This window comes from Oryx dammah, unplaced genomic scaffold (assembly GCF_014754425.2).
Source record: "Oryx dammah isolate SB20612 unplaced genomic scaffold, SCBI_Odam_1.1 HiC_scaffold_1, whole genome shotgun sequence".
Classification (NCBI taxonomy): domain Eukaryota; kingdom Metazoa; phylum Chordata; class Mammalia; order Artiodactyla; family Bovidae; genus Oryx; species Oryx dammah.
Genome location: NW_024070185.1, coordinates 9,314,803 through 9,333,038, shown reverse-complemented (window position 1 = coordinate 9,333,038; position 18,236 = coordinate 9,314,803). Strand labels below are relative to the sequence as shown.

At 40.4% G+C, this 18,236-nt stretch overlaps 1 protein-coding gene across 2 annotated transcripts in view; it reads right to left on the bottom strand.

Annotated features, from left to right (window-relative positions):
* KIF13B (kinesin family member 13B) overlaps window positions 1-18,236 on the bottom strand; it is a 211,078-nt gene that overhangs the window by 124,274 nt on the left and 68,568 nt on the right. For both annotated transcript variants that reach the window (XM_040235363.1, XM_040235394.1), the window contains exons 3-8: window positions 16,765-16,777; window positions 11,198-11,258; window positions 9,505-9,597; window positions 8,110-8,290; window positions 3,580-3,667; window positions 1,309-1,443 (exon numbers count right to left, since the gene is read on the bottom strand). In XM_040235363.1, the coding sequence (XP_040091297.1) occupies window positions 1,309-1,443; window positions 3,580-3,667; window positions 8,110-8,290; window positions 9,505-9,597; window positions 11,198-11,258; window positions 16,765-16,777 (571 nt within the window). The remainder of the gene's footprint in view (window positions 1-1,308; window positions 1,444-3,579; window positions 3,668-8,109; window positions 8,291-9,504; window positions 9,598-11,197; window positions 11,259-16,764; window positions 16,778-18,236) is intronic.

Genomic DNA, 18,236 nt, shown 5'->3' with positions numbered 1-18,236 from the left:
TGTGAGAAACTGCATTTCTGGATCATTTTTTTAAACTTTCTTTTAAAATATACATTTATATTTATTTCCATAAATAAACATGTTACTAACAAAAAGGAATTCAGCTTCCCAAATCAAAAGTACTTTTGGTTTGAAAAAAAAATGTCAGAATGTTTTTTGTTTTATGCTGAAAAGGAAGTAGAAAACAAAGAACTTTTTGTCATTACACTAATCTTGCTGTGATGGTAAAACAAGAAAACTATGCTCTCAGCAAATGAAAATCTTGCCAAAATATAGCACTTTGCCTGGGTGATCATTTTAGCTTCTGGTCCTTGAAACTGATTCACTGCAGGGTAATAATAAAACATGCAAAAATTCACATACAAAGTAAGAAGGAAAACACAAATGTATGAGTCAACACAGAAGTTTTCAGTGTGGTAGAAGCACATATCTCTGGTTCTGTTGATCTTCATAAGTTTCAAGACCAAATGCTCAAAAATGATTCTATGAATCTAGAATCTTAGACTACAAGTTCTCCAGTACAACTTACTCCTTCTAACACTCAGCTTTTTAGCATAAGGTAGCACTTCAAAGGAAATCTCACTATATCAGCTAGGGTGTTATTAGCTTACACAATTTGCCATCAGAGTTTAAAGTTCAAAAAATGCTGTGGCAGAGACTATAGGCCATCAGTTGGTATAGCTTCTGTTCCAACTTCCTTCAGGTGAAGAGAGTAGAGAGCTAAAACCTACATTTCTCAGACTCCCTTGCAGCCAGTGTTCAGGATGTGATTTAGACTCTGTCAATCAGATATTCTTGCTTCAAATTGAAAAAGCAGAAACACAGTAGAGGTCAAGCCCATTCTGGCTTTTTCCACGGGCAAGCAGGAGCATGGGTATATGAGTTTTCCAAACAGTGTCCCAGCTCACATTCTCCAACTTCCAGGGCTTCTAAGAGGGCAGCCTCACTGACTCCTTTATCTTGGGTCACAGCTCTGGGATGTGCCTGGAACTCACAGGTCTGGGGGTAGCCATAGAGGTAGTACCATCCTCACTGAATAAGATCTGTACTGTTCTGGAGATTATTTCTAGAGACTGAGTTCAGAAACCACTTCTCAGAAGGTATATCAACAATATCATCATCCAATTCCCTCCATTCAATCCTTTCTGCTTACCTAGAGCGGCTTCTATTTCTTGTCCTGAGTCCTAACTGATACACATGTCTGGTTACAACTTTAAGTCATCTAACACCAGAAGGCATAAGATAAACCATGATTCACTTTAGAAATTGGGGAAAAAAAAAAAAGAAGTCATGTATCTGAATACCTACCCCAGACTTCACATCGTATAAAGTGTGTGTGAGGGTGATTTTGAACACCGCGTGGGATCGGCTGCTCTCCTCATTCATGTTGGTTGCAGCAACTGTACGAGATTTGTTACCCTCAGACATCAAAGACTCGATATCCTACATGGAAACAAGTCACAGACACACATCTTATTATCTAATAAACATGAAAACTCTGCTATGCTACAAAATGCATTTCGATTTTCACTGCTTAGTTGGCCACAGCTGGAGTTTATGTTCTGTTTTCCAATGAACATGAAGCCCCATAGAGTACAAGAACCAATACTATCTCTGAAAACACAAAGAAAATACATTTACTGTAGGTGTAGAATAAAGTGTCAGCTCTGACCAAGAGTTAGAAAAGAGTAGAAGCTGCATGTCCAAGTCCCACAAGATGGAGAAACATGCCTTGCCAATCCTCATCTCACCTAGAAATTAGACAATCTTTAGCTTATTTAGTTATAGCAATAGAAGTTCTTAAATCAAATTACACTGCATGACTAAACAGCAAACAAAAATAATTTGTAACCCCTCCCTGCAGGCATAACAGTGGATCACTAAATTAGTGTCTATCTTACCAGACCTGTTTTTAAAAATGAGAGCCAGACTCATTTTCTGCATGGATTTACTAAACTTTTTTACCATTATAGCTAAAACAGAGACAGCATAATATACTCGAAAGATCATGGGATCTTCATTTTTTTAAAAATGTTAAAGGCTCTAAAAAATTTATTTAAGCAACCTGAAACTTAGTTTCATTACAATGGGGCTTCCCAGGTGGCACTAGCGGTAAATAACCTGCAGAGATGTGGGTTTGACCCCTCAGTGAAAGATATCCCCTGGAGAGGGAAATGGCAGCCCACTCCAGTATTCTTGCCTGGAGGATCCCATGGACAGAGAGAGGAGTCCGGTGGGCTACAGTCCACGGGGTCACAACGAGTCCGACACAGTCCGACACAACTGAAGTGACTTAGCAAGCACACAAGTAACAACACAGCTATACCATCATCTACCTTCCAGGGATTTAATGAGAAACAAGAAAGATACACTTGTGAGAGAGTCTACTAAGTGCTTCCTTTTACCCAGTCTCCTGCCCTTTCCAGTAAAGGAACCCCATCTTTAGCTGAGCACATTGAAGTGGAACTAAGAGACTGCACTTCTCAGAGGCCATTGCAAACGAGACAATTTACCTAATAATACCTAATATTTATATGATACCCTAGAGTTTCTGAAGACTTTTCACATGCATCAACTCATCTGATCTCTTCCAGGAAGCCTTCCTGGATACCGCCCTCCCCAGATATCTACATGTCCATTTAAGTTAGGAGCTCCACATTCAAACTACCATGGATCTGAAACACACATTTCGCACTGCACTTAAAATTATGTTGTTTTTTTTTTTTATAATACCTTTAAAACATCTGTAAGCGTCTTGAGGGAACAGACCTCATTCATTTTTTATTTCTTCAGCACTTAGCACAATGTCTGGCACAGGAGAGGTGCTCAATAAATGTTTACTAAATGAAGTATCATTGACCAAATGACAGAATTTGATTCATGAACAAAGAAACTACTGAATCTACTTCACACGACAGTCAAGACAATAAAACCAATCTCCATTCTAAAATTAGGACAGAGACACTTGGTGAGACGGAGTAAATGTTCCAGAGTCGTATAGGAATCACATGAGAGGACTGTCACCAAATCAAAGTCCCTGACTTTTAATTCAGTATACGCCACCCCCGTTTCCCCAAAGAGGGAAGCCTGACAGATTCACACAAAGCATAACTGTGACGTCTGAAAATGAAGAGAACTAGTAACTAAAGGCCACTGAGAGATGCTCTCAAATTAGAAACAGGCTTTGAATTCCAACTATTCAACTCATATTTAATTTCATTAAATCACCAAAATCATAAGCAACATCATTATTTTATGTACTACTATGGAAGAAAAAAATTCTGCTATTTATCATTTTAAGATACAACCGTAAGGAATATCAGTTTCAGAGCTCATAAAATATGGAAAAAATGTCTCACAACAGATGAATAGGTATGCCTTGCAAACATGTATAACTTCTCTTAAAATTAAACCGACTTAATAACCATATATAGCTTTTTAATAAAGAGCTTTGTAAAAAAGTTGACTTATTAAAGTGATGCTATAACTTTTTCAATTGCAAAAAAAAAAATCACAAATTTAGCAACAACAAAATTTGAGACTATGAATCTTAGTAGTTGACATAAAGGATGCTGTTACCTTGTAGCTTGTGACAGCCAGTTTAGACAGTCCATCCACATAGGGTCCCAACACACTGTGTTCTCTGACTTTTAACGTCTGACGGCTTCTGCTCGTTAAAAACAAAAGAAACAATTTTCAAACAATAACCTGTTTAGGAAAGGACTCAACCGCGGCTCCATAAAAATACAGACTGAATTCAATAAAGATCCCAAATAAACAGAACAAACAGACTTGATCCCAGAAGAATTCAACCCAAAACTTAAGATTCTTGACTAGTAAGAAAAACTTCATAATGGGGCAAAATATCACATAATTCAAAAGGGTACACTGTGGGATGTCCACTACCACAAAGAATGCAGAGTTGAATAAATACAAACAATCTGCTTGTCACATCTCAGAATGCAGCACAGAGAGCAGAAAACTAGATAAAAGTAAACTGCGCCAGAAAGAAAGCGACAGACCAGTCTCAATCGTGAATAAAGACAAAGACAGCAGGTTGAATATAACAGAGAGTTAAAACCATAAAACTGGACTGCCCGGGGCTGCGAGGTGGTTTCAATATTGAGAAAAGATTCACGTCTTTTATCAAAATGATAAGACTAAAGAGGAAAAAAATATCATTTCCAGAAATGATTTCAATAAACTGAAAAATGATTCAGTAAAATTAAATACTCGTGAGTTAAACAATAAATAAACCTCTTACAAACAAGGAACTAATAAAACCAGTAAAGGGAACCTGCCAAAACCCTACAGCTTACAGTGTACTTAATGATATCAACCAAAAAATAATAAGGATATATGTCACTGACTAACTCTATGTGAAAAAAGCTCTTCACAAAGTATAAACATTACTTTTTTTTTTGGGCTATACCATGCGTCTTTTGTGATCTTAGCTTCCCAACTTGGGACTGAACCTAAGCCCCAGCACTGAAAGTGCCAAGTTCTAACCACTTGACCACCAAGGAATTCCCTAAACACTGCAAGTTTTAAAAAGAATATTGATGGTAAGATTATAAATGAGTCTTGTTCTATGCAAATCATTATTTTCTAATAATTTAGAATCTACAGTATCCTAGGATCAATCACCAAAACTTACTACTACAAAACTGTATATAAAAGTGCGTAAAGAGTATTCACCTTAGTTCTGATCTCTGGATACATGTTGTATTACAACATTTTCCCTTTCATTTTTCCCTATTTCTTAAAGATAGTGCATACTGCATTATCTCTTGAGTAAAATGTAACTACATCACTACCCATAGTACCTGGTGAACTAATAAAATCAGTACTTGAGTCAAGTAACGAGGTTCTCTCAAACAATCCTTCATTGAAAAGGAATCATAGAGCTTTTACTTCACTCACTTTGGCTCTTCAGAAACACTACAGAAATTCTCAAGAAACTTTCACGAAGGAAACAACCCCAGCTAACACTTATTGAGCACTTACTATGAGCCAGTAAATATTCTAAGATCTCAGTCTATCTTTCACGACAGCCCTCTGAGATATTATGTAATGTTATCACCCCTTCTGGACAAATGAGGTCTAGAAAGCGTAAGGAACTTGCTCAACAGGTAACAAGTAGAAGACCGGGATCCAGCGCCAGGTGATTCCAAAGCCCATGCAGTTAATTACTAAACTATACACAAGACAAACATATTATTAAAGACTTAGCAAATCGTAGATAGTGAAGCTCAAGTTAGGGCTTCACAGCTGGCTCAGTGGTAAAGAATCCACCTGCCGATGCAGGAGACTGGAGTTTGATCCCTGGGTTGGGAAGATTCCCTAGCGTAGGAAAATGGCAACCCACTCCAGTATTCTTGCCTGGGAAACGCCATGGAAGAGGGGCCTGGTGGGATACAGTCCATGGGATTCCAAGAGTTAGATGCAACTAAGCATACCTGCACGCAAAGTTCAAGCTATTCACACAAGCACTGTGGAGTATAAAACATGAGAATGAAGCCAGCTAAGAACTTCTGGACAGAGTGGGTCTAGGGTCTCAAGGAAAGTGATGCTCTTCAGAGATGAAGGTACAATAAAACCTCCTGAAGGCAGAACAGGAAAAGTATGGGGTGCGGTATTTAGCAAATGTGGGTACCCAGGCCACAGTCTTCCTCCCTCTGGACTCTGGTTTCCTGTTTTGGCATCTGTACATCTGACCCCCAGTCCACTGAACAGCTGGGTCCCTTTTCAAATCCCCAACTTCTCCATACCTCCACACTCGGGCACAGCTGTCCTCTATGCCTGAATTGTTCTCACCCAGCTTCTCAGTAACAAACTCCTACTCAGCACAAAATTCATCAAGCACTCTCAGTGAAATCGTCCCTTCTCTCCTGGGCAAAGACAGTCAGTCAGTCCCTCTTTGCTCTCACTTATTTTGTGTAAGCCTCCTTTACAATGTAAAAGCATTACTGCACTGATTTCATAACTATTTGTTTCCAAAACTCCCAATCTGACTGGATAAAGAAGACGTGGTGCATATATACAATGGAGTATTACTCAGCCATTAAAAAGAATGAAGTAATGCCATTTGCACAAACATGGATGGACCTAGAGAGTGTCATACTGAAGAAGTCAGACAGAGAAGGAGAAATATTATATGACATCCCTTACATGTGGAATTGAAAAAGAAATTTTACAAATGAAATTACAAAATAGAAAGAGACTCACAGACTTAGAAAACAAACTTACAGTTGCTGGTTGGGAAGGGATCACTAGGGGGTTTGGGAAGGTCATGTACACACTGCTATATTCTAAATGGATAACCAACAAGGACCTACTGTGTAGAATACGGAACTCTGCTCAATGTTATGTGGCAGCCTGATGGGAGCGGGATTGGGGATAGAATGGATACATGTCTATGTATGGCTGAGTCCCTTCACTGTTCACCTGAAAGTACCACAACATCGTTAATCGGCTATACCCCAGTATAAAACAAAAAGTTTAAAGTCTGATAAAAAAAGAAAAACTCCCATTCGGCCCACTGTGAGCTCTTCGTTTGTGACTGCATGGTGCCTGGCATCCAGGGGCTGCTCGATAAATGTTATGTAAGGTTTTGAATAGAAACACTAAGTGCCAAGGATTCCATGGCAGTGCAGGGGCCAAGGTTCTATTATATATCTGGCTGAGGAACTAAGATCCCACAAACCACGTGGTGGAGCCAAAAAAAAAAAAAAGAAAGAAACACTAAGTACCAATTCAGTCTCATTCAGAAAGGCCTGCAGATGGTTATCTTTGTTAAAGAAATCAAGAGGCCAGTGAGGAGCTGATCAGTTTGGTTTTCTCCAGATGGAGGGCCACTGACTTCACTGCTTCTAAGACCAGCTTTCCTTGATCATCTTTTTCACCCAAACATAACTAGATGCGCCCTAGGCATCCTCCACACTTTCTGTAAGCCTCAGCTCACATGGCTCTCTGACCTCCCCAATACTGTTCTTACAGCAATAAGCCACAAGATGCGGTTAGTATCTGTTTCTCTCTCTCCATTGTTGCACTTCCTGAAAATCTGAACTCTGAGAACTCTGTGCAATGAGCAAATTTCCTCAGATACCCCCTTATCTTCCTCATTAGCTTCAGTTATGAATGCAGAGTGAAGCCATCATTTTCGAAGGCTTTCTAACACTTTGAAGCCACTTCTTTCAAAGTCTATGCCACAAAAATGATGAGGGTCAAAAGTCCTTAGTGCAAATCACAATGTTAGGGCTATGAGGTTAGCACTGTTGTATTAAATAAAACCAATTTAAGTACATAAGGAAAGAAACCAAAGTCTAGGCCATGAAATGGGACAGTCTCTTCTTCTGAGAATCATTGAAACGAACCCTCTAAAAGTCCAGGTTTCACTATTTCTGATTATGTCTCTCCCTCACTTCATAGCCTGTAAACAAATAGATGAATTCCATCCAAAACTTCTTGTTTTAAAACAAAGAAACACCCTACTTGATTAAGGATACCAGTTATCCTGATATGCAGTAAGTTAACTATCATTACATATTTTTTCTTTGTGGCTTTGAATATATCTGAGAGAGGCAGTATACAGCCCAAACACATGCCACTCAACCATGCTTCCCAGCCCAACTCAGCCCAAGTTCAAAAGCCCAGAACTGGCTGCAGGAAGCCACTTAATAAAATTAAAAACAAATCCCAAAGACAGGAACTAAATAACTCTCTGCTGCTGCTGCTGCTGCTGCTAAGTCGCTTCAGTCGTGTCCGACTGTGCGACCCCAGAGATGGCAGCCCATCAGGCTCCCCCATCCCTGGGATTCTCCAGGCAAGAACACTGGAGTCGGTTGCCATTTCCTTCTCCAATGCATGAAAGTGAAAAGTGAAAGTGAAGTCGCTCAGTCGTGTCCGACTCTTAGCGACCCCATGGACTGCAACCCACCAAGCTCCTCCATCCATGGGATTTTCCAGGCAAGAGTACTGGAGTGGGGTGCCATTGCCTTCTCCGAAATAACTCTACCCAAGTTCAATATAAAGCATTTCACTTAAGCCAATTCACGAAGTCTGTTTTAGTCTCTAATATCATAACATTCAAACCTCAAAGTCATTTACCCTTTGGGATCAAGAAGGTCTCTAACTTTTTCATTATAAATTTCCATGTAGGACACTTCTACTTTAAAACTCTGCTCTTCATTTTCCTCTTTCTGGGTTCGCTCAAAGAGCCCACTGCAGAGTCTTGGGATTAATCCAGGTTGGTCAGCCGTGCCCATCATGGTGTAAGATTTTCCAGATCCTAAAAAAGTGGAAATCATAGTTATTACTGTCTCCTTGAGAAGTTTAAATACACAGCCCTCTTTCCACTGCTCATAATAAAACCCTAGCACTTAGCAAAATGCCCAAAATAAGGAATATACCCAAATACGATGATGACACTCATAAGCAGATTAGCTTTCCTATTTGTACATGTAAAAGTCACTGGCACACATTCTTTAGGAAGAAAAACAAAAACCTTCTTTAACCACCCTCATACTAAAAAAAAAATTACCTAAAATGACTAAAAAATTGTGAGGTCTGCACAGTTCTCTAAAATTGAACTGGAAAGATCCATATGATGAATGCTATGTGCTTGCTCCCAACCACTAATCATAGCACAAAAAACATATATGCCGTCTCTGCAGGCCCCAGAGCAAATTAACTCTCTACCACTACCCTCTGGCAACGGCATAGAAATCAGAGTCATTTTTTTTCTAGTACAAATTTATTTTCTCCATTGCACCAAAAATACATATTCATTTGAGAACATTTACAAAACATGAGAAAACAGAAAGGAAAAAATTAAATCACTCATAGTCTTAAAAAGAATTTTAAGTCTTGAATATATCACAGGCATGTTTCTCTTGAAGAACAATTTTCAACTGGACAAGCTATACAATAAATCCGGATAAAATCTTTTTTGTGTGTGTTACTCAGTCCAACTCTGCAACACCATGAACTGCAGCCCACCAGGCTCCTCTGTCCAAGGGATTCTCCAGGCAGGAATACTGGAGTGTGTAGCCATTTCCTTTTCCAGATAAAAATGACTCCTTCACTTTGTTGTTTTAATTTAAAAAAAAAAAAATTTTTTTTTTTGTATTGAGGTATATGGCCTGTTAACAATGCTGATGGTTTCAGGGGGAACAGCAAAGGGACTCAGCCATACATACATATGTATCCATTCTTCCCCAAACTCCTCTCCAAATCCAGGCTGCCACATATCATTGAGCAGAGTTCCCTGTGCCATACAGTAGGTTCTTACTGGTTATTCATTTTAAATACAGAAGTGTGTATACGTCCATCCCAAACTCCCTAACTGTCCCCTTTCTTTCTTGTTGGCCACAAAGGTACAGAAGTCAAAACACTCCTTTATCAATCATAACTGCTAAGATGCTAGCGATAGGTATTCTTTTTGGTATTTTCTTTGCTAGGATTGTTAAAGCTTAAAAAAAGAAAACATTATTTAACAATTACCAGTCTGTCCATAGGCAAAGATACATGCATTGTAGCCATCAAAAGCATTCTGCAGGATATTCTCACCAAGGCACTTGAAAACATCATCTTGACCTGAAAGAAAAAAACACAAAGAAAACAGATGTTTTAAGCCAAAATCACACATGAACAATTAAAAACAAACAAACCCTCAAAAATGCACCTTTTGTTTTTTCAGTTTGTTTATCTACCAAAAAAGATTTTTTTTAATTTGATGAATGCTTCTTTGGAAGCAGTTATTTCTAGTTAGCATATGACAGAAAATGAGTGAAAAGTTCCTGATGATATAAACTTGAATAAACACTGCCCCAAAAAAAAGACCAATGAAATTCTATTTTATAAAGAATCTGATATATATGCTTGGGACCTCGGTGGACCTGAATTCAACTATGGACCACTCAGCCAGTGTGTCTACTGAGTGTGTGCTGAAGTTCAAAACAATGGTACGTGTCAAATTCCCTCTCCTTTTCCCTCAAGGATAATGTTTAATTACAGATCAGCTGGGAGAGGGAGGAAGGTCTGGGACATTTCTTCTAGCTTTCAGTCATGAACATAAAGAGTACGGTCAGATCGCCTTCACAGGCTAAATTAAATGTGTCAATAATCAAGTGACCTTGACAAATGATTCAACTTCTTTGAGTCTTGAAAAAAATATGGAAAAATTGGATGCTGTTATGTTTGTTATATTTTGCATGCTATAAATAGCATTCCATTATGCCTCATTTCCTAATTAATTTACCAGGTTAGTGCATCAACACAACTCCGATACTGAAGCAATCCTTTTTTTTTCCCCCGGGCCATGCCGCATGGCTTGTGGGATTATAGTGATCCACAATCAAACCAGGGCCTTCAACAGTGAAAGTATGGAATCCTAACCGCTGGAGTACCAGGGAATTCCCTGAAGCAGTCCTTAAAGTCATCACTGGGCTGAGCCAGCCCAAATTAACCTCAACTTTTTGAAACAGCTATAGAATGAACTGTTTCTCACAATAAAGGTCAATAAGACACTCAATATTTAAAAAAATTTCTTAGGAAACAGGTGTCACAAGCAATTAGAAATAAAGAAAATATAAGGCTGCCACTGTAGTCTTTTTTAGATTTTTTTTTTTATTAAATTTGGCAGTCGCTATAGTCTTAAACTTGTAGTGAAAAGGGGCCTGAGACGGTCATCACTGCGGAGAATAAAAGAACAGAATCCCAGAACAAATTTAGAGGGAATATGGCATATTCCTCTCCACTAAAGAGGAAACAGTAACACTGAAAGCCTAAGTGATTTATTCAAAGAGACAGCCAGGACTGGAGCTTGGATTAAACTCAGGGTTTCCTTTCCTTCTTGGCTAGAGTTCCTTCATTTCACCAAGCTGGCTCTCTTGACCACATCACCAACATCTAAGGGACGCGACGTGGCTACTGACTGCTATGGTCCCACGTAAGGCCCGGCACGCACTTAAGAAAACCTCAACCGTGAGCCCTGTTCATCTAACTTTATCATCTTACACCACCAACAGTGCACTGTTAATCTCCCATTTCCCAATTAAGGTAAACACTCTAACAGCAAAGACTGGAGCACGGTCGCTGTATAGTTTCTAAAATTATACTACTATGAAACTGTACAGAAAACATGTTAAAACACCTGTCTATATTATCAGGAGTTAACAGGATGCTGGACTCTTACCTGCATACTTATCTCTGACAGATTCATCCATAGACCAGAAACAGTGATCATATGCAAATACCTGTTGAAAAATACAAATAATGAAGTATGTGTTAAAAACAAAATGTAGCCAATGGGAATTTGCCGCATGACTCAGGGAACTCACACTGGGACTCTAACAACCTAGAGGGGTGGGAATGGGCGGCAGGCTGGAGGGAGATTCAGGAGGGAGGGGACATACGTGCACCTATGGTTAATTCATATTGATATATGACAGAAAGGAAAACCCATATTGTAAACCAATCAATTAAAATAAATATTTTTTAAGAAAACTGTAACATACTCATGATGTTATAACAATGGCATAACCCTGATAACATGGTTCATAATACTGAAATAAAAACAACTCACTGTCTGTGAGGTTAGTTATTTACAGGAGAGTCTTACAAAGACAAAGCACCCTGTACATAATATAGATCTTGAATTCACACAGAAAACTCTTTACAATGTCATGTGAAAAGGGAGGAGGTTACAAAGCAATATGTATAATATGATGGCTATTAAACACACAGAGTTACACATATGAAGTTCATTACTATGTGTTAAGATTACTGATATCTTTGTTTCCTTATGTTTTTATGTATTCTCTACAGTCTTACTATTCTTCAGAGAAAACAAATTTTTTTTAAAATGTAAAGATGATTACCACAGCATACTTTACTGAAAATGCAGATTCTTTAAATAAACTATAGCACACCCATAGTCAATATACTATGTAGCTTTAAGAACATAGAAGAGGGGCTTCCCCAGTGGCTCAGACAATTAAGAATCCACCTGGGAGGCAGGAGACCTGGGTTTGATCCCTGAGTTGGGAAGTTCTCCTGGAGGAGGGCATGGTAACCAACTCCAGTATTCTTGCCTGGAAAATCCCATGGACAGAGGAGCCTGGAGGTGTACAGTCCATGGGATCGCCAAGAGTGAGGCATGACTGAGCAACTAAGCACGGCACACGAGAAAGTCTGGACCAAGATCCCATCTTTGTACAAAAATTGACACGTATAAAAAGTAGGAAGACTATACAATGGAAATACTGGTAATACATAATGCTACTTTGTGAGATACCACAAATGATTTGCCTTGACCTTTTATGCGTATTACTTTCTAAAATATGCTCTTTTTTAAAGTGATCTTTTAAGTCTTTTTCACTGATTATAGTTTAATTTTTTGTATTTCATGTTTAATAATTTAGTCTTTAAAAAGTTTTAAGGGTAGTTGCTTTTCAATTCATTTCAGTTTGCCCTTCAAACCCTTCCACTTGGAGTGTGCTGCCTCACTTCCTGATGACAGCTTTCCTCTTGGCTTTATAGGTTAGTTTGCAAGCACATCTGAATTGGGAGCCTGTTTTATGGTTTACGTGATTGCCTGTTTCTTTCCTCTTCCTTTGGCCACCTTTACACTGCCACTCCTAGCTACTGAAGCCCAGGTCTGGGTCTTTTCATAGCCCAGTGTCTCTATTCCCTCCTATTTATACAGAAATTAGCTCAGTATGCATATGTGTGCGTGGCCAGTCATGTCCAACTCTGTGACCCCATGAACTGTAGCCTGCCAGGCTCCTCTGTCCATGGAATTCTCCAGGGAGGAATCCTGCAGTGGGTTGCCATTCCCTTCTCCAGGGGATCTTCCCAACCCAGAGATGGAACCTGGGTCTCTTGCATTGAAGACAAGATTCTTTACCATCTGAACCACCAGGGAAGCCCAATTAGCTCAGTGTTGGTGGCCAAAAGCCTTTTTAAGCCTTCTTTCATGGTGGAGCCTCACCCAAATCAGTTTTCACATGGATGAACTTCTTAGGTCCTCAACCACACACCAGGGTCCCCTCTAGTCTGCAAGGGCTGCACCTCTGAGGACCTGGGTCTGATCTCAAGGCCCAGTAAACACACTAATTCAGTCCTAGCCTTCTGCAAGCCCTCGAAGTGACATGTGTTGTTTCTGAATACAAGGACATGATTTTAATATTTTTAAATATGTTATCTGTCCCTGCTCTGAGTTTGGAGTTGGCAGAAGAATGTTTCTGGGTGAACTCACAAGGCTGTCTGGACCCTATCTAAAAGTTAAGTTTTTTAAATAAGGAAATTAGATTAGGTTGGTAAATGAAGTATGCATGCCTATCTATATCCACCTCCACCTGAAATTAATTCAAAACGATGGCGGGAGTGAGGCAAAGAGCCAAAAAGGGAAAGAAAGGAGGCAAGGAGAGCAAGTTTTTGAAAGTGGACCAAAAATTGAGAACCCCTGAAAAACAGCTGCAATGAGATGGATGGCAGGTAGACTGGGGTGGGGACCATGGAGAGAGCACAGGGCAAATAGCTGCAAGAGGAGATGGCTGCAAAGCCGAGAGCAGCTCCGGGAGGATGCCAGGGGAAAGTCAGATGAGCGGTCGCGGCCCTGGGGGCAACCAACTGGATGACTGGCTAGAAACACCTTTAGTGCAAGCAAGGATCAGAACACCCACATCTGTGCAGAACAGTGACACCAGGCATTTGTTCCCTGGGGTGGGACAGTGATGCCAAAGCAAGGATAAAAAGGGTTACAGAAGTTCAGTATCTGACAACACCTGCAAAGAGGTGGGAGGCCTGGAGCCCAGCAACTACCACCCAGCCTCAGCACTATGTCTCACATTACTAATCCTCAACATTTCCCCGGAGCTAACCATGTGTCTATCAGCAGTCGAGGCTCACTATGTCAGCCATTTCCCAACAGGGAGAGGAGTGGGTCAAGACTGCATATTCTCACCCTGCTCATTTAACTTCTATGCAGAGCACATCATGAGAAATGCCGGGCTGGATGAAGCACAAGCGGGAATCAAGATTGCCGGGAGAAATATCAACAAGCTCAGATGTATAGATGATACCACCCCACTGGCAGAAAATGAAGAGGAACTAAAGAGTTTCTTGATAAGGGTGAAAGAAGAGAGTGAAAAAGCTGGCTTAAAAACTCAACATTCAAAAAAACTAAGATCATGGCATCCGATCCCATGACCTCAAGGCAAATAGATGGGGGAAAAGTGGAAACAGTGACAGTGTTTATTTTCTTGGGCTCCAAAATCACTGCAGATGGTGATTGCAGCCATAAAATTAAAAGACGCTTACTCCTTGGAAGAAAAGCTATGACAAAGTTAGCATATTAAAACACAGAAACATCACTTTGCCAACAAAGGTCCATATAGTCAAAGCTATGGTTTTTCCAGTAGTCATGTATGGATGTGAGAGTTGGACCATAAAGAAAAATGAGCACCGAAGAATTGATGCTTTTGAACTGTGGTGCTGGAGAAGATTCTTGAGAGTCCCTTGGACTGCAAGGAGATAAACCTGTCAATCCTAAAGGAAATCCTGACTTATTCACTGGAAGGACTGATGCTGAAGCTGAAGCTCCAATACTTTGGCCACCTGAAGTGAAGAGCTGCCTCACTGGAAAAGACTTTGATGCTGGGAAAGACTGAGCGCAGGAGGAGAGGTGGGCAACAGAGGATGAGATGGTTGGATGGCATCACCTATTCAATCGACTCATGTCGAGCAACTCTGGGAGACAGCAGAGGACAGAGAAGCCTGGCATGCTGCAGTCCATGGGGTCACAGAGTCAGAGATGATTTAGCGACTGAACAATAGAGAGAGGAAAGAAAGAAGAAGGAACCAGCTTTCAGTTCTCATGTCTTATCACTTTTTGTGATTTTGCTCTTACCAACGTTAAGCAGAAACCATCCCAAGTCTTTGCTTGCTTATAAGCTTAGCTCACACTTGAACCATCCGAGTGCACTTCTCAGAGATCAGGCTCTACATTGCTCTCTTCTCCCTATTACTACAGGTTTTTCTTTTCTTTTTTAAATTTAGGGGTTTCTTTAACAATTCTCACTCTCAATTCCAGTAGAGAAGTAATGGCAACAGCTAACATTACGCAGGAGGCATTAGGATACAAAGAAGTCAAGGACCTAGTGGCTAACAGGTGTGGGGGAGCTGGCAGCTGAACTTGGCCTTGGAGCCCATGTCTGCTCCCGACCTGGGCTTCCCAGGTGGCGCTAGTGGTAAAGAACCCGCCTGCAGGAGACTTCAGAACCACGGGTTCGATCCCTGGGTTGGGAAGATCCCCTGGAGGAGAGCATGGCAACCCACTCCAGCATTCTTGCCTGGAGAACTCTATGGACAGAGGAGCCTGGAGGGCTACAGTCCATAAGGTCACAAGGAGTTGGACATGACTGAGCGACTTAGGACCCACGCTGCTCCCCACCAGGCCCTTCATCACAGAGTGGCTGAGCTCTCCTCCTCAGTAACAGGAAGGCGCCAGAGCCTGGTACAAAGGCGGGAACTAGGAATGCTAAGGTCTTGTTTACTAACAACACTGAATGGTCCTCTTTAAGTTTCAGCTGTTTTGTAAATTATTACAGGTATCTTCCAGCCATGGATTTCCTAAAGCAGATAAGCTCCCTTTTTTTTTCCCCTAAATAAACATTTTTCCTTATTTTTTTAGAAAATTTCTTTTCAAGTAACAGAGAAGAAACACACATTCATTATAGCAAGGCAAATAACACAGAAGCATAAAGAATAAAGGTCTCCCATTCACCAAACATATTTCTCCTTAGAGGGGACCACTGTTAAGAATGTAGTGTTGGCCCTTCCACATCTTTGACATCAACACATTTTCTCTAAACAGTAAGACAGAGTTGAATTTAAGTAAAACACAAATATTTTCAAAACAGTCACATAGTGTTTCTTCACATCATTACTGCAATATCCAGCCTCTGCTCCATCAGAAAGAAAGAAAACAAAGATAATCCAGCCATCTTTTCACACAAAAGATAAAACTATAAAATTAGTTCTATTATGTATAAAGAAGTCAGTGCCATATTAAACTTTTTTTTTTTTTACTAATTCAGAGTCCCAATAGCCAAGTCTATACATACATCAGCAACAGTAATATTGAATGGAATTACTGTTCCACCACAGATTCTAAAACAAAACTCCAAGAAGGCAGATAAAAATATAAATTTCCTGGAAAGATCCCAAGAATGATCAATACAAAAACACAGTCTTTGTCCCTACTCTGGCACAGCTGCATTCCTAAGAGACACGGGAACCGAAGTTTCTTGAGAATCTGGGCTCAAAGCTAGGATGAAAGCACGTTTCCCTGAGGAAGCTGCGGGCCAGGGCAGGTTTCTGTTGGCCTGAGAGTGTGTCCCCAGCTGTCCCAGGAGCACCATGGATGAGTCTGCCTAGTATTGGTTCTGACCGCAGTTTGGAACGAGAAGTTCCCAGCCAATCTGTGGTGACCAGCAGGGCACAAAAGGAATCTGTGTTGTAGTTGCCAGGAGACTGGCCAGAGTTGGTCAAAGTACAAAAACAGCTTTTCCATAAACCTCCAGTCCTTCTTACGCCAATAAATGGCTTTGGATTTATGAACAGGCTGATGGCTTGCATTATTTTTTTTTATTTTAAAAGTGACAGAGAATATTTTTATTTTCCAGAAGAAAACACCAGTACAAAAAAATACACACATACAACTCAAACAAGCATCCCGTAATAAACCAAATCTCTTACCTTTGGTTGGCTTCTGAGTTCCCAAAAGAGGTGTCATCAATGACATGAAAGAAAAGAGTTTAAAAATATTTTTAGTTAGAAGATGCCTTTTGAAGGGTAAAATAATATTTATTTATTTGATATTTATTAAGAACACAAAATATTAACTTTGAAATCAAACAGCAACTTGAAATAAAGGATAATTAATATCTACTAACTAGTAAGATAGAAAGCTAATTATAGAGAACTAACTTGTATCTTTCAGGTAGAAGAAAGATTGTCTGAGCACTAGATAATTTTTAAAGTCCTAATATTTCTGCCTTCTACATTTTGCTTATCCTTGTTATGACTTATAAAAATATTCTTTACTTCTTAACATATGATTTCACTTCCAAGTAGTTTCCTTTACTTTGATAAAGCCGTAGCTTACTCTCTCTATAGAGGACTTTCTATAAAAAAAAGTTCTGTTCTAAGGAAAAAAAGGTTATAGGAACTAATTTTTTGCCAGTGACTGAGTGACTACTAACTGAATTACTCACTTACTGCTTATTCCTCTATGCTGACTCAGGTGCCTCCAACCTCCCTTCCTCTGAAAATACCACTGGTTTACATCTCCTCAGAGTATAAGAATATAATTTCAGTTCAGTACATTCACTCAGTCGTGTCCAACTCTTTGCAATCCCATGAACTGCAGCACACCAGGCCTCCCTGTCCATCACCAACTCCCGGAGTTCACCCAAACTCATGTCCATCGAGACAGTGATGCCATCCAGCCATCTCATCCTCTGCCGTCCCCTTCTCCTCCTGCCTCCAATCCCTCCTAGAATCAGAGTCTTTTCCAATGAGTCAACCCTTCGCATCAGGTGGCCAAAGTATTGGAGTTTCAGCTTCAGCATCATTCCTTTCAAAGAACACCCAGGACTGATCTCCTTTAGGATGGACTGGTTGGATCTCCTTGCAGTCCAAGGGACTCTCAAGAGTCCTCTCCAACACCACAGTTCACCAGTGTAATTTTGAGATAGTTAAACTCAGAGAAGGGCTACCTGGTGGCTCAATGGTAAAGAACCCAGCTGCCAACGTGGAAGATGCAAGAGACTCAGGTTCCACCCCTGGGTGGGGAAGGTCCTCTGGAGAAGGGAACGGCACCCCACTCCAGTATTCCTGCCTGGGAAATCCCATGGACAGAGGAGCCTGGTGGGCTGCAGTTCATGGGATCACAAAAAAGTTGGACACAACTTACAGACTAAACAACAACAACAAACTTAGAGAAAAGCTGTGAGAGAGGCACAAAGAGCTCTCTTCACCTAAGCTCACAGGGTTAACAGTCACAGCTGCCAGACCGTTCTCCCCCTCCTCCTCCCCACTCTTGTTCAGAGACACGCACACACACACCCCTGAGGGTAAGGTACAGACACACACAGACACACACCCCTGAGGGTAAGGTATAGACACACACACGCAGACACACACACACACCTGAGGGTAAGGTACAG